Source organism: Antedon bifida, chromosome 3 (genome assembly GCF_963402885.1).
Source record: "Antedon bifida chromosome 3, ecAntBifi1.1, whole genome shotgun sequence".
Taxonomy (NCBI): Eukaryota; Metazoa; Echinodermata; class Crinoidea; order Comatulida; family Antedonidae; genus Antedon; species Antedon bifida.
In genome coordinates this window covers 28,813,917-28,830,986 of record NC_136228.1, presented here as the reverse complement: position 1 = coordinate 28,830,986, position 17,070 = coordinate 28,813,917, and the positions used below count along the sequence as shown (strand labels likewise).

The window sequence follows — 17,070 nt, the reverse complement described above, 5'->3', positions numbered from 1 at the left end:
ATCGCCATTCCTACCACATCTAACGACATCTCCATTCTTACCGCATCTGATGACATCTCCCTTACCACTGACTTGACACCAACTGTTGTTGTATACTGAGAATACTGGGAGAGCAAAAAAAAATATTAGCTTTAAAAAAAACGTGTCAACAGAACTGATGGAGATTACTTCCAAAATTATTAAACGTTACGTTATTGTTTACAAACGACAACGTACTACGGTCATCACAAACTTGGCACAGTAAGGAAAGTCTTTACCAAACGTTTTCGTTTCAGTGTCGAAACTGAACTAGATTAGACAGATGTGCCAGAAACATCATCCCGGCTAAGAACTAATTGCTTTTTTTTAAAGTTTTATTTTCGTCCGTCATTTTATTGTATTTTTTTTATTGTATTCATGTTTTTAAAGATTGAAATTTAATTGAACTAGAAAAGTTAAAATGGTATAACATTTTATTAAATAAAAAGAAAACACGAGATAAAAAAAAACCAAAACACAGTAACGCATATTTTAACCTGCCAATTCTTCTGTACACGAAAGTCTACTCAGATGTAATGGGTTCTATTTAATAATAACAATATATTCTTTATCTTAATTGATTTGACTCATACCAAGAAATTAATTAATTTAATAATTTTATTCATTTTTTTTGCGCACATTTTATTATGTTTTGCATTAATTTTGTTTTAACTTTAAAACAAATTTGGACGCAACTTTTTCCGATAAAATAAATCATTATAATTATCGTAATATTATTTATTATTGGACTACTCCCCTCGGTCTGACGTGTCAGACAAGAAACACGTGGAATGTTCATGAATTTCGAGGTTTTTCTTTAAACAGAATTTAATTAATTATTGTTCCACAGTGTCTTTGTTTGCTGCGCATGCGTCGCCTGAAACGATATCCATGAACACTAGATAATTTGAGATACTAGTTCGATTTGTTTTATATATGACAGCTAGATACCGATTTTAGATTCTACGATAGGTCAAACAACAAATTTAATATTTCATTTACAATTGTCTCACTGGTAATAATTCATTCGTTTATGTCAACTTTTTACATTGAACAAATAATAAAAATTAAAAAAAAAACAGCTTACGTTACAATGGAAGATTGACTGCTGTTTAGTATAATGCGTTGTTTTATGTTGTTTCAAATTGACATTTACAATTGATTTTTGTTTGACCTATCATTGAATCTAAAATTGGTATCGGAAACGCATGTCATAAACAGATATTATGTATTGTGTGCATAATCTATCTATCTGTCCGTCCGTCTAGTCCTCTGTATCTGCGTCTTCTAAAACATCGCCATTCTTAACGCATCTGACGACATCGCCATTATTTTACCGCATCTGACGACATCTCCATTCTTTTACCGCATCTGACGACATCTACATTCCTTTACCGCATCTGATGACATCTACATTTTTTTACCCCATCTGACGACATCAACATTCTTACCGCATCTGACGACATCGCCATTCTTACCGCATCTGACGACATCGCCATTCTTACCGCATCTGACGACATCGCAATTCTTTACTGCATCTGACGACATCGCCATTCTTACTTTTCTAGTTTCAATTTTTAAAAACATGAATACAATAAAAAAAAAAAAAAGTGACAAACGGAAATAAAACTCAAAAGAAAAAGCAATTAATTTTTAGCTGGGATGATGTTTCTGGCACATCTGTCTTATCTAATTCAGTTTCGTCACTAAACGAAACGTTTGGTAAAGACTTTCCTTCGTGTGCCAAGCTTGTGATGACCGTAGTACCATCTCGCTTACCACTGACTTGACACCAACTCACACATGTTGTTGTATACTGAGAATACTGGGAGAACAACTAAAATAAAATAAACAAAACAAAAAACACTGAACATTACAAACGATGTATGATTTTAAACAAAATACTGTAATATGTTTAAATTACTGATTATATAATATTTTTGGTATATTCCTCACCTGAATAATTACCTGTAGGCCTACATAATGTGGGTGATTAAGGGAACGTGTCAAAAGAACTGATGGAGAATACTTCCAAAATTATTAAACGTTATGTTATTGTTTACAAACGACATCGTACTACGGTCATCACAACCTTGGCACAGTAAGGAAAGTCTTTACCAAACGTTTTCGTTTCAGTGTCGAAACTGAACTAGATTAGACAGATGTGCCAGAAACATCATCCCAGCTAAGAACCAATTGCTTTTTTTTAAAGTTTTATTTTCGTCCGTCATTTTATTGTCTTTTTTTATTGTATTCATGTTTTTAAAGATTGACATTTAATTGAACTAGAAAAGTTAAAATGGTATAACATTTTATTAAATAAAAAGAAAACACGAGATAAAAAAAAAAAAACCACAGTAACGCCTATTTTAATCTGTATTCAGTAACACGTTTATAATTCATGTTTTGAAAAAAAAAAGTATAAACTATAGTTACGTATAGATTTTGACCGGGAAATTCGAAGCATCAATCGAAATGTCGAGAAACTCAACAGTTCTTTTTAGATCTTACTGTGCATATAACGCGGTGTACCGCAAACGTCATATCAACATTAATTTAGACTTACAATCACTAATTCTCACTCTTTAGGTCTACTATTTCTTCTTTCTTTTTTCATAAGTCACCTTTTTTAGTCTCATACATTTTTTCACTTTAGATAATTTAAAACCACACGAAATCAACAGTACATTTTAACATTCGTTACTGTGTAAATACAATTTACTTTTCGTATTTACAATACACCATATCGGTGGACATGCGTTGCCGTCATGACGATACACATAACAATCCAGTTTAGTTTTTTTTTTTTTTTTAGTTTGTTTTTAAATAATGTTGTTCAATGCAAGAAGTCGACATAAATTAATAAATTATTACCGAATGAAACTGTATGTGGCGATTACAAACAATTATTCAGATCACGTGACGTCAAACAGCCAATCGGTCTGCTTACCTGTAAGTTTCCTTCATTGCAACTCTCGTATAAAAAGGTATCTTGTTTGGGTTTACCACTTCTTTCGTGGCAGAGATCGCACTGACAGTTGTACACAAATACACAACCTACTACGAGAAAAATAATCAGCAATGGAGAATGAAACGACGATAAACGATACTTTACTGAACGTTTCACTTTCGACTAGACCTACTGTAGAAGAATACAATAGGAACGTTTCTATCGGAGACATATTTGGATGGTTTATGGTGATCATAACAGTTTGTGGTAACATTATTGTGATTGTTGCTTGGTTGGTAGAAAAGAAAATAAACTCCAAACCAAACAACATTTTGATCCTCAATTTAAGCATTTCTGATCTTCTTGTTGGGTGTGCGACACTGCCTTTGTATAACGTCTTTGTTCATTACGGACACTGGACTCTTGGAAAATTTGTTTGTAAAATGTGGGTTTTTATCGACTATACATCTTGTCAACAGTCACTTTGGATGATTCTATTGATTAGTTTAGATCGATATTGGATGGTGAAAAAGGGTTTGAAGTATAAACGTTTTCAAACACATCGTAGATCAGCTGTTATGTCTGTTATTGGATGGATACCTTCCTTGATAGCTGGCGTGGTGGCTTTGGTAATTAGTAGGCTTGGCTGCCCAGAACTCATAAAGATTGGTGACAATATGTGCACTGTGGCAATATCAAGTGACACTTTGAATATTGTATATACATTAGTTTTTTTTTTTACACCATTGTACTTTTAATCTATTTAAACACTTTTGTATATATAAATATTCGTACACGAGTACGTAGGCCACCTTTAAATGTTTCGTCCGTCGGATATCAGAATAAACAACGTGTAGGCCTAAACTCAAATAGGTCTAGGCAAATATCCCACCTAAATCAACCGTCTTCAAGCATGGAGAGGCACACACCGCAACCATTTGTCCATCGCAAGTCATTCACTATGTTAGCAGCTCTTGTGTCAGCTTTTTTCATTTGTTGGTTCCCAATAAATGTATCCGTAATTGTATACACTTCTTGCGGCTGGTGGAACCGGAAGTTCCTCGCCTACCTATTCTGGACAAATTCTATGGTGAATCCGTTCGTATACGCAGTTACAAACCCTCAATTCAGAGAATTCTTTGTAAAAGTCATATGTCGTTCCAAACATCCTAGAACAACCAGAGTACAAGTAATAAGTTAGAAAATTGACATGTTGCGGTGTGTAGACATGTAACTGTGAACATACAAATTGATATACACACCTATATGCAGATTATTTTCATTTGATTAGAGGATTGTGGGTCACATGGTATTAAATAAATGTTCTATTTCACTCTTAAATGTCATCGTCATGTGTTTGCGAGTTCATTTTTGTTAAAAGTGAGCACATACGCGCGACATAAAACTAGGCTGTTATTGACTAATCACGTTCGATCAACCTGTAGGCTCTAGTCGTTAATATTATGTGTGTTATAAAACAAATAATGAACATCTTATTTTCGTGCACAATGGAACAATTCCATTCAGTGAAAGATGAAAATGTGTTCAGTTTCCACACGGGCTGAAAAATATATGTAGACCTCACAGTTCATCTTTCACCTCATGAAATTATTTTTACCATTGCACTCGTAAACATTTATTATTTGTAAATGCGTTATTACAGTATAACATAGTAACTGTGTACTGTCTATCTAAGTGAATATGCCAATTTAGCTTATTTCGGGTTATGTTTTAAATTCTGGCTTACCAACAAGCCTTGCAAAGAGAACTTGGTTTGTAGCCTACTATTGCGACAAAACCTATGTAGGATGAATAAGTATTGAAAACATACCCAGTAATACGTTACGAATATATATTGTAAAGTAATGGTATTGAAATAAATGTTTATTATATTGGTTTGTAAATCATAACATACACACATACTTTAAGGCGCACTGTAAAGTGTACAATAATAGTTGAATTCTTGAATGATTATACTAATGTTAATTTGATTAAATAAAGACTAGAATACACTTCATTATTCTATAAATCACTGTAACTTTAGCAAACGTTTTCAACTTTTAAAAAATTGTAATCAATAAAATATGTTCAAAGACACCTCTATAAATAAACACTATTTATGTTGACTTGTTTGGTGTTTTTTTCTTTATCTTCTCTATATCGTCTTCTGTATTTTTCTTTTAACTCGTTTTTTAATTGCTATACTTTAATTTAATACTTTATAATGTTAATGTATTTTTATATAGCGCATTCCACAATGTCGTCTCAATGCGCTGTGGATTTAGATGTTACACGTTTCAACAACATTCTTCTTCCGTATTGTCGGTGACCTGCCAATTACGGCGCCAATTCTTCTGTACACGAAAGATGTACTGGGTTCTATTAAATAATAACAATATATTCTTTATTTTAATTGATTTTGACTCATACCAAGAAATTTATTTCGAATTATTTAATTTATTTTTTTTTGCGCACTACATTTTATTATTTTTTGCATTAGGCCTAAATTTGTTTAATTTTAAGTTATTATTTGGACGCAACTTTATCAATGATCAAGGTGTGCCACTTTTTCAAAAATTATTATTATCATTATCGTATTATTATTATAGGACTGCTCCCCTCCGTCCGACGTGTCAGACAAGAAATACATGGAATTTTCATGCAACGCGACTCGTACAGCTCATTATGTCGGTCGGTTGGTCGGTAAACACTAACTTGAGCACGCAGCAATGTATATGGCCTTGTTCTTTACATAAGTACAACAGAATTTAATTTATTGTTCCATCATTGTCTTTGTTTGCTGCGCATGCGTCGCTGAAGCGATATCCATGAACGTTGCATCTAGATAACTTGAGATTCTAGTTAGATCTGTTTTTGTTATTTGTGTTATATGACAGCTAGATATTGATTTTAGATTCAATGATAGGTCAAACAAACTAAATATCTCATTTACAATTGAAATAATTGATTCATTTATGTCAACTTTTTACATTGAACAAATAATAAAAATTAAAAAAAAAACCGCTTACGTTACAATGGATGATTGACTTCTGTTTAGTGTTGTTTTAAATTGACATTTACAATTTATTTTTGTTTGTCTAATAGAATCTAAAATCGGTATCTAGTGTCGGAAACGCATGTCATACATAATTATATTATGTATTGTATGCATATAGGCCTGTATGCTACAATCTGTCCGTCCGTCCTGTCTATCTGTATCTCTGCGTCTTCTAAAAACATTCTTACCACATCTGACATCTCCATTCTTACCGCATCTGACGACATCTTCATTCTTACCGCATCTGACGACATATCCATTCTTACCGCATCTGACGACATCGCCATTCTCTTACCGCATCTGATGGCATCTCCATTCTTACTGCATCTGACGACATCGCCATTCTTTTACCGCATCTGACGATATCGCCATTCTTTTACCGCATCTGACGACATCTCCATTCTTACCGCATCTGACGACATCGCCATTCTTTTACCGCCTCTGATGACATCTCCCTTACCACTAACTTGACACCAACTTACTGAACCTTACAAACGATGTATGATTTTAAACAAAATACAGTAATATGTTTAAATTACTGATTATATAATGTTACTTACATTGGCCAAAAAGCAGCCATCACAGTTCCAAGGGATACAAAGCTCGGTCACTTCACTCGACGTCAACTACGCCTTCGTCCTATCACCTAGGACACGTGCGAACAAGGAGGAGCACAAGACTTGGCACCATCTGCCTGTGTTTACCATAAAGCACCGGTATCGAATACAATTGGCATGTTCATCGTGCCATCCCGCGCCACTTCACCATTCATCCAGAATGGGAATAGAAGTTAATTTTACCACCCGATAAACAAAAACTAGTTAATATTTGTTTTATGTATTCTTTTTAACTATTTAAAACATGTACTTAAAATTGGTATCAAACGATATGATAAGTAAATTCTGGACAGTGAGATGGGTCACACATTTCTGAAAATGTCTGTGTTCTTTTCGTTGTCGATGTCTTTCCAAATGTGGCATATGCTGAGGTGGTGCCTTGTAGAAAATAATAATAGTAATAATCGTGAGATATAAATTATATAGCGCCATGAGCGCTGTTGTGGAATATAAATCTCCACCATCTCCACTGTGGACTTCGATGTACACCTTTTAAACAACATTCTTCTTTCAAGGGTCCCCTCATATCGGTGCTGCCAACTACAGCGCAATTTCTTCTGTCCACGGCAGTCGCTGTTGAGTCACACCGGGGTAACAGTTTTTGTGTCATGCCTATTAATTATATATTTGGATGATGTATTCTGTAAAAGTTATAGTGCCCTCTATATTTTGGCAAACTCTTTCAAAAACTGCATTTAATATTTTCAGTACAGCTGTATCATTTCATTCAACAATTCTTTTTCAGTATTGTCATTAGTATTGTTATACTGATATAATTATATATTAACATTTTTTTTAAAGTTTTTACAGTTTGTAAACAGGAATTATTACTGTATGATCTGTATCAATAAAATTCAGTTAAAATGTGTTGTAAGTTTTCTCCTGTCTGCCAACACTCAACTGTAAAATGAGGGTACATCATTTGACAGTAATATAATAGAATCTAAAAATCTATTGCTCTTAATATTAATCATCTAAATCCAATCCAAACTTCTCATACATTTCTTTTGTAGTTCTTCCCTCAAGAGTAGCTGAAATCAAAAAAATTCTTTTGAAAATTAATTTTTTAAAGATGTATTGTCCCTCAAAAACATGAAAATCCCATTTTAAATAGGTTATTTTGTAGTTTTATAATATATAATAATAATGTTTTAACTTATAAAAGGACAAAACAAACAGTATAAACAGTAAAATTCAACCAAAACCCATTGGTTGGCAGCCATTTTACTATTTTTTTGCTATAAGTATTAAATTCACTTTTTTGTTCAAAGTGAATAACCATACAGAACATCAAAAAGGCATATTCAACAAAAAAAAATGTGAAACAATTATTTTTTAAGGTGGACAATATGTCCTTTTGTTTTGTGTTGTCATTAAAATTAACTTTATTGTAATGATGACTAACATTTGTAAAAGGGACAATCAACACCAAAGACAGAAACCAGAACAACACTTTGCGCATAATGACATCACACATTCTACATTGACCATTGATGATGCTTAATTAAAGATTCCTAAGGCCTCTTCTGCATGACCAATGTATGGTAGACCACAACAAATTATAACAAGTGTGTCCTGAATAGCAGACCAAAATCTCTTGACCATTTATAGACTGCTATACCTGACCAAGGTCCAGACGTTCAACAACAAAAGTAAAGTGGAATAACTGTTACTTAAATACAGACTTTGTTTATGCTTGTTCAAACAGCTTTAGCTAATGGTGTGATTAAGCTTTAATTAAAAAATAAATTAGAATAATTTATGTTTATAGAGATACAGAACATGGACTTTGCTAACTTATTAATACTAATATTTTAGAAGTGTTAATTTTCTTTTGAATGTGTAGAATGCTTTAACGAATTTGAAATTTATGACAGTCAGTGGTGAAAAAAAAAACTCTACCATGTGGCGTGTGGCGCAGTGTGTTGGATATTCGACTACTGATTGTGAGATCAAGGTTCGAATCCAACTCTCGCCGCATTGCTTGTATCCTTAGGCAAGATACTTTACTTACGTTTGCCTCTCTCCACCCAGGTGTATAAATGGGAACCCGGTTAGATCAAAACACAACTTTGCGCTGATTACTAGCTGCATTATGGGAGTATGTTTAATCAGGAAAAAATGATTGCGGTAATAATGTTCAGCGCTTAGAGGTTTTACAACATTAGGCACTATATAAATCCAGGATATTATTATTATTATTAATATTAATATGTGTGTAAGGGTCATTTTACAACTCAAACACCACCATTGACGTGACTACCATCATCACCCTATAGTACATCAGCACACTATAATCGCCACTACCATTATTACCAATACAACCATTAGCACAGAATATCTTCAACAACACCATGATTATCATCTTCACTAACTAACAATCACCAGAACTACAACCACTACCATCATCAACATCACCACTATTACCACCATCATTCTCACTACCTACAATATCAATACCATCACCACCACAACTACAATCACCAATACCATCATCACCACCACCATTACCACCATCATTCCCACTACCTACAATATCAATACCATCACCACCACAACTACGATCATCACCACCACCACTATTACCACCATCATTCTCACTACCTACAGTATCACTACCATCACCACCACAACCACGATCACCACTACCATCATCACCACCACCACTATCACCACCATCATTCCCACTACCAACAGTCACTACCATAATTACCCCACCACCATCATTACCATCATTCCCACTACCTACAGTATCACTACCATCACCACCACAACTACAATCACCACTATCATCATCACCACCACCATCATTACCACTACCTACAGTATCACTACCATCACCACCACAAATATGATCACCACCACTATCATTACCACTACCTACAGTATCACTACCATCACCCCCACAACTACAATCACCACTATCATCATCACCACCACCACTATCACCACCATCATTCCCACTACCTACAGTCACTACCATCACCACCACACAACTGAAATCACCACTACCATCATTACCCACAACACTATCACCACCATCATTACCACTACCTACAGTATCTCTATCATCACCACCACAACTACAATCACCGCTACCATCATTACCCCCAACACTATCACCACTATCATTCCCACTACATACAGTATCACTACCATCACCACCACAACTACAATCACCACTACCATCATCACCACCACTATCACCACCATCATTCCCACTACCTAAAGTATCACTACCACCACCACCACAACTACGATCACCACTACCATCATTACCTCCATTACTATCACCACCATCATTACCACTACCTACAGTATCACTACCATCACCACCACAACTACAATCACCACTACCATCATCACCACCACCACTATCACCACCATCATTCCCACTACCTACAGTCACTACCATCACCACCACAACTGAAATCACCACCATCATTACCCCCAACACTATCACCACTGTCATTCCCACTACCTATAGTATCACTAACATCACCACCACAACTACGATCACCACACCATCATTACCTCCACCACTATCACCACCATCATTCCCACTACCTATAGTATCACGAACATCACCACCACAACTACGATCACCAACACCATCATTACCCCCAACACTATCACCACCCTTATTCCCACTACCTACAGTATCACTACCATCACCACCACAACTACGATCACCACTACCATCATTACCCCATCAATATCACCACCGTCATTCCCACTACCTACAGTCACTACCATCACCACCACAACTAAAATCACCACTACCATCATTACCCCCATCACTATTACCACCGTCATTCCCACTACCTATAGTATCACTACCATCACCACCACAACTACAATCACCATTACCCCCATCACTATCACCATCATCATTCCCACTACCTACAGTCACTACCACCACCACAACTACAATCACCACTACCATCATCACCACCACCACTATCACCGCCATCATTCCTACTACCTACAGTCACTACCATCACCACCACAACTGAAATCACCACTACCATCATTACCCCCAACACTATCACCACCATCATTACCACTACCTACAGTATCACTATCATCACCACAACTACAATCAACGCTACCATCATTACCCTCAACACTATCACCACCATCATTCCCACTACCTACTACCATATCATTATCATCACCCCCACAACTATGATCACCACCACTATAATCACCACCATTATCACCACTACCACCATTATCACTATCATCACCACTACCATCATTATCACTCACATCACCACCACAACTACGATCATAATCATGATCATCACACAACCACACTCACCACCATTATCACCAAGTATCATGACTATTATCAATAACAAAACCATTTTGCTTTCTTTCACTATTTTACCTATTTTACCAAGCAACATCTGTCCAGTGTCCTTCAGTTCATTGTATTCATGAAGTTTCTCTATATGTACTTGTAGCTCTTCTTCCACAAATCCACTATTAAGTGAAAAAAACATTACTTTGATTTGATGTTTCAAAACTGTCCTTTACTTTTAGCACATACAATTGTTTTTGAGAGCAGAAAATATAAATAACAAAAAGAAAGTTTTTTTATTATTATCTTAAGGTTTTGTAAAAAGTTATGGTACAGAATTTCAAATCATGGGAAAGGTTTTGTATACAATAGCATGCACTGTATAAAATTCCTAATCCTAATGGTATAAAGAGAAATTGAATTACATGATGAAACATAATTTGGTTAGGTGTTTGCACCACTCTGACATAATTTGTACTTTATTATACCATGTACAATGAGAAATTCGCAAGTAATTCTCGGGTGGGACCTACGACCAAATTACGTCAGAGTAGGGAAACATCTGACAAACACTACAATCATGAAACATAAAGTCGGTGATTTGCACATGTGATAGATTCAGTACACATTCAACAAAGATAGAGAGGTTGATGATGCTTGTACTCGCTCCTGAGAAAACAGTCTTACAATACAAATCTTTCTTTATTCTGGAATAGCTCTTTCAACCACAAGTACTGGTCTCCCAAGAGGTCCAGATTTGAAAAAATACAAGAAAAATAAAAGTAAAAGCTATAAAACTAATGTACATATAGAAGTTATATAACATTTTTAAATTCAACTTGACTAAATGTCTCATAATTTTTACGGATATGTACAGAAAGATTATTCCATAAGGTTGATGCTCTATAGTTAAACATTCTCTTTCCATGAATATTGTTCCATGCGGGAAAATTTAGAATTTTGGTTGATTGACTTCTTGTATTTTTTGTGTGAAAAGTGTCATATAGATTTGTTAAATTAATAAGATGGTGCTAAACCCTGTAGGCATTTAAATAGCATAATTAATAAAACATTTTCCCATCTGTCTTCTTGCTGAAGAAATCACCCAGAATAAAGAAGAAATAAATCATAGTAAAATAATACTTATTTATCATACACTACATACAATATCAGACACATTTTGGCTGATCTAATAATGTCTGTGTTTCTGGAAAGAGCTGACAGTTGAACAAAAACTTTGAACTGTATTATTACTGTAGGACTATGGACTGTAAAGTGATGTTTGCTAATTACCTACAGTTAGGCATTAAAGTCTTCAATTCAGATGCTTCTTTTAAGTGCATTATATTCATATTATCAACTTGAAAACTTACCATTTTCTAAGTTCTTTCTCCTCATCTTCCATTAATTTAATCTCTTCCTTCAGGTTAGTAATTTCTTGTTGAATATTGTGTGGCACCTCTTCTTGTGGAGACATTTCACTGTCAACCTGTTTCATCTATTAATTACCAAATTAACATTAACAAGTAAAAAAAATCTACAGTATATTCATTCTAAAAGTTGTATGACAAAATAAAAGAAACATTTTTTTATTTCAAGACTACAATATACTGTATGAATCATCTAAGCATGTCTACAGAATCCCATATCTGATAACAATAACATGCAACTATGCCAAATGATAAGTCCCTATTCACATGAGGACTGCTTTCGTTAGAATGGATTTGGTATAATTTGTAATAATAGCTTCACTTTCTGACTTATGCCAAATGATAGGAAATAGAAGAATGATAAGTTCCCATTCACATGAGGACCACACCACAACAATATGCGACGAAACATCTTTTCCTGTCTGTTGACTTCAAACAAGATAGCATCTGGGAAAGATTTAGGTCGCCGAGAGAACATGTTTAATATTCATTTTTTTGAATTTCTGAAGTCAGATTGAAACCCTGGTTGCATTTTTATTTTATTTAATTGCACCACATAAACTGGAATCAACAGGTTTTTTAAATTTTAAGAACCATTAACCTTTGGTAAGAAACTACATTCTTTAAATACGGCTTTAAGTAAAAGCTTTTATTCCTTCCCAATAGAATCTGTAGTTTACTCACTGGCGACTTAAACGTTGCCTTGAAATGTCTCTTTCTTGGGTTAGAATATCTTGAAACAGACCTGGAAAAAAGAATTATTGAATATAAAACAAATTTTTAGTATAGTTATCTTTACAGTATGTGTCCATTTTTCTCTACATCACAGATTCGCCATACTCATTAACCAATCAGAATCGATTATCATCTATTTGTTTTAGAGTGATGTCATCAGCACACACCTCTATCAATCTCTTACAAATTGACATTAGATTGATAGTGCTACTACACTTCATTTAAGTTCACAATTAATATAGTGCTCAGGTACACATAATCTACAAATAGGCTTCTGATTGATAATTCTACATTGAGTATTTGAAGACCTAACATTGTTAAAGCAACTCAGTTTAGAATGGATCTATTCAACTAAGGCAAGTGCAGGTACTGTAAGTTTCTAACTATACTATAATTACATAGTACATTAGGCCTAAAGCATGTTTTGTAGTACTAGGCAAATATATTCGCCAAATCCAATGTTTCACCGAGCAAAAAATAGCTCTGTAACTAACCACTAAAAGAGCATACAGTAGCTGCGGTTTTCATTTTCATTGCGTGTCTGCTGAGCTTTTCAAAACATGATTGCTCATTAACGAAGTCAAAAATGCAGTTGCTAAGCTCTGATTGGTTGCGCTTCTTCGTAAAGTAGAAAAAAAGCAAAAAACTCAAAAAATTTGGAAAATGAAAACATGAATACGCATGCATATTAAGCTGAAACATTTTATACGATTCACACGAACAAATTCGCCTAGTGGAAAACAGACACATTCCCTACATTTTTTTTTCGATCCATATTAAGGTCACAAACTACATTTTTTGATCAAAATATTCCTATATGGGCCTATTCGATAATTGTTACCTCTTTAAAGGCCCATACAATAGGACGATAATGATCAACGATAGATAACTGTGCATTTTTCCTACTAAAAAGTTTTCATTCTAGAACTAAATAACCATCATATGCCTTTTTGATGAAAATAATATTTTCACACATCTAATCAAATGATGTCATTAGTAAAAGCCATACTATCGTGATCATACAACAAAGTTATTGTTCTTTGATCATTGATCATCATTTGATTGGGTTTTTAAAAATATTCTTTTTATCAAACACAGCCTATGGTTATCCTATAGTTTTAAAATGAAAATTGTTTAGATTTATTTTGTAAAAAATGCATATTTGTCCTAGTGTAAACAGGCCTTAAAGCTATAAATACTGGCATGCATTGTGAAGGGAAAATTGGAAGAACATTTTTTCGGTCTATTTTAAGGTAAAAAACTATATTTTTTTGTTAAAATAATCCTATTCGATAATTGTACAGTCTTTATAAATGGCTAAAATAATAATAATAAATAATATTTAAACCATAGAACATTTATGACAAGGAATGACTATTTTTATAGTTTTAAAGTAATATTATTTTACAAAACATAAAAAACTGCAGGTGTTCACAAAAAAAAAACTATTAAAATATGCTTCTGATCTGAATTTATTAAAATATTTTATGGCAAGCATTTTTTTCTTTTTAGTGGCAATAAAATGCTTTTATTTCATAGCCTACTGTACAGTATGTATCAAGAATCAAGTATCTAAATATCTAACTTTCAAACTTTTGCTTTCCTCTTTTTTCATTTCATCCATTTTGTCTTGGTGAAAAGGGAAGATACATATTTCATATTCCTCCCCGGAGTTTAAGGAATCATCTTCATAACGCATCATAGCAACTGAAGAAGTCAAGCTGACAGCTAGACGAAACTGTCTTGCCAACGTAAGTTTTATTGGTTTACTATCAAAGAACTACTTATATTATTATACTATTAAAATGTCGCGGATGGGACAATTATGATTTAAATGATACGTCCCGTCCGTAACAAAAATGTCCCGTCCGTAACAATATATTTTTGAAATATGATATTTTCATCAAAATCTAAAATTTTCAAAAAATTTGTTCATAATATAATGAGATATAGTCCTCCTTTCTTCAGGAGGAGAAAATGAAATATCAAGATTTTTGCATCATTACTTTTAAAATAAATGTAAAAAAACCGCCTAAAACGTCGCGGACGGGACATATGAATTTGAAATGGATTTATGAAATTAATAAACAACAAAATTTAATTAAATACTTGATTATGTATTATTGAGACATAAAGTAACTATATCTGTTGAAAAAACAGTAATAAGATGCATAGTTTATGAAATAAATAGGATTAAAAATGTCCCGTCGTAATGTCAAATATGACTTTTTCATATTTAATATTCAATAACTTAAAAAATCAATATCAGAAAAATAAAAAACATGTTATTTAATAAACTTCAACATGTCTACTTTGAGAAATGGCCAAGAGTTACATCAAAATCAGTAAATGAAATTTGTAAACCCACGGACCAAATACTGTAGAATGCCCCCAAAATGAATAAATATTAAATTGGCATATATTCAACAAATACATAAAAAAAATGTTTTTTTCAGGGAGACAATATGTCTTTATTATTATTAATTTGTACATTTTCAAAGTTCATGTTTCTACAGTTGGACCTGAGTGGATATATAACTTTTAAAGATGTATTGTCCCTTGAAACACAAAAAAATTTAAATTGGCCATATCAAAGTAATATTAAAGTTATTCACTTTAAGTCGAAAATTCGAGCCAAAAGCAACAAGTTTACGTAATTAACAGGTAAATTAGTTTGATTACATTTCGTCTGGAAAATCGTCGCGAGCGAAAGTAAACAAAGATTTCAAACCACGAGTACGCATTATGCATATGCTAATTAGGATTGTTTACAACTCGTCACGATTGAGAAGGTATTTTCACACAGATCGTGAGGAAGTTTTATGATTATGCATACAGAGTAGCCAAACAAGCGCGTTTCATTATGGGGTATGTTTTGATCGAAAACTTTGACTGGAAGTCAGAGTTATTTTTTTAACAAAAAAACGTCTGTATTTCAGTTAAATGATTTTTTTTTTCGACAAATTTTTGGTGATAGTTAATAACTATTATGATACTTCAAATTGACCCACCTTTTTTCGAAATCTGTTATTTTTTATTTTTTTGGAATTAGTCAAAGGGACAATACATCTTTAAATTTCAATAATTCAACATTTTTATATGCAACTTTCGTGATTGTGTTGTGTTTACGCCTTGCGCTACATCCTAGTGGGAACAAAGCTTAAGCGAGCAAAATACCTTTACTGTAGATGTACGTGTTTCATAATCATCAGAATTAAACAATGCATAGATTACATAAATTTATACAATTACCAATTATTACTGTAAGTACAGTATGTTATAGCAGCGTTCCACAAGCTTTTTATTTCACGCCTAAATATTTTTTATTGATCATTACGTCATTTAAGACTTGTAACAAAAGTATTATCCTTTCATTCTACGATGAAAACTTTTCAAATTGTTTTTTCCAGAAAAAGTGTATAATTATCTGTTTATCGTCATCCTTTATTGTGCATACCATAAACAGGCCTTATATCCTGTTTACACTGCAACTACAGTATCAGAAATATATAATGAAAGTGAGTGACAGCCACACAGTTTTAATTAATACAAGGCACATAGTAGACTCATTCAGTTTGCGCAGTTTGAGAATTTCATTTAATACTAATTGGTAGTATTATTAAAAATTGTCATAGAGACAAATATCTCAATCATGGTGGTACGATCAAGAGTTCTGCTGTTTTCTTAAACACTTCAATCATTAACTTATTAGTTGGCTTCTTGGACAAAGTTTAATCAAACATGAACAGCAATATATCTATAATCGAAACTGTTACCCAAATATTTATGTGAATCTTATTAAGATTAAAAGCAACAGTTAAAAAAGTATACAATATGAGATACAAGATACATTAATTTATTGGTTATAAAGTTGTAATCAATCATTTCAAATTGAGTACATACAACAATTATCTCATCAGACAACAAGTTGACGAGACAGATTTATCTTTTTCAAC

General features: G+C 33.4%; 3 protein-coding genes across 6 annotated transcripts in view; 1 reads left to right on the top strand and 2 right to left on the bottom strand.

Annotated features, from left to right (window-relative positions):
• LOC144836908 (melatonin receptor type 1B-B-like) overlaps positions 1–17,070 on the top strand; it is a 304,056-nt gene that overhangs the window by 243,026 nt on the left and 43,960 nt on the right. The window lies entirely within an intron of this gene.
• LOC144836932 (DNA repair protein SWI5 homolog) overlaps positions 4,832–17,070 on the bottom strand; it is a 42,514-nt gene continuing 30,275 nt past the window's right edge. The window contains exons 2-6 of one of the 4 annotated variants that reach the window (XR_013611409.1): positions 13,064–13,124; positions 12,323–12,447; positions 11,037–11,131; positions 6,587–7,674; positions 4,843–5,347 (exon numbers count right to left, since the gene is read on the bottom strand). Coding sequence is in view for 3 of the 4 variants with exons in the window: in XM_078691877.1 (XP_078548003.1) it covers positions 7,610–7,674; positions 11,037–11,131; positions 12,323–12,447; positions 13,064–13,124 (346 nt within the window). In the remaining variant the exon portion in view is untranslated. Of the gene's footprint in view, positions 7,675–11,036; positions 11,132–12,322; positions 12,448–13,063; positions 13,125–17,070 lie in introns of all 4 variants that reach the window. The other 3 variants (XM_078691876.1, XM_078691877.1, XM_078691874.1) reach the window with 3 other exon arrangements.
• On the bottom strand, positions 9,449–10,178 carry LOC144836945 (uncharacterized). Its single transcript, XM_078691902.1, has 2 exons — positions 9,789–10,178; positions 9,449–9,619 (listed from the first exon to the last, which is right to left on the bottom strand). The coding sequence occupies exons 1-2, from the start codon at positions 10,113–10,115 to the stop codon at positions 9,617–9,619; spliced, it is 330 nt and encodes a 109-aa protein (XP_078548028.1). The 5' UTR covers positions 10,116–10,178; the 3' UTR covers positions 9,449–9,616.

Coding starts and splice junctions, on each gene's coding strand:
- LOC144836945 (XM_078691902.1), bottom strand. CDS start 10,115: ATGACAGTGGTGATAGTGTTGGGGGTAATGATGGTGGTGATTTCAGTT.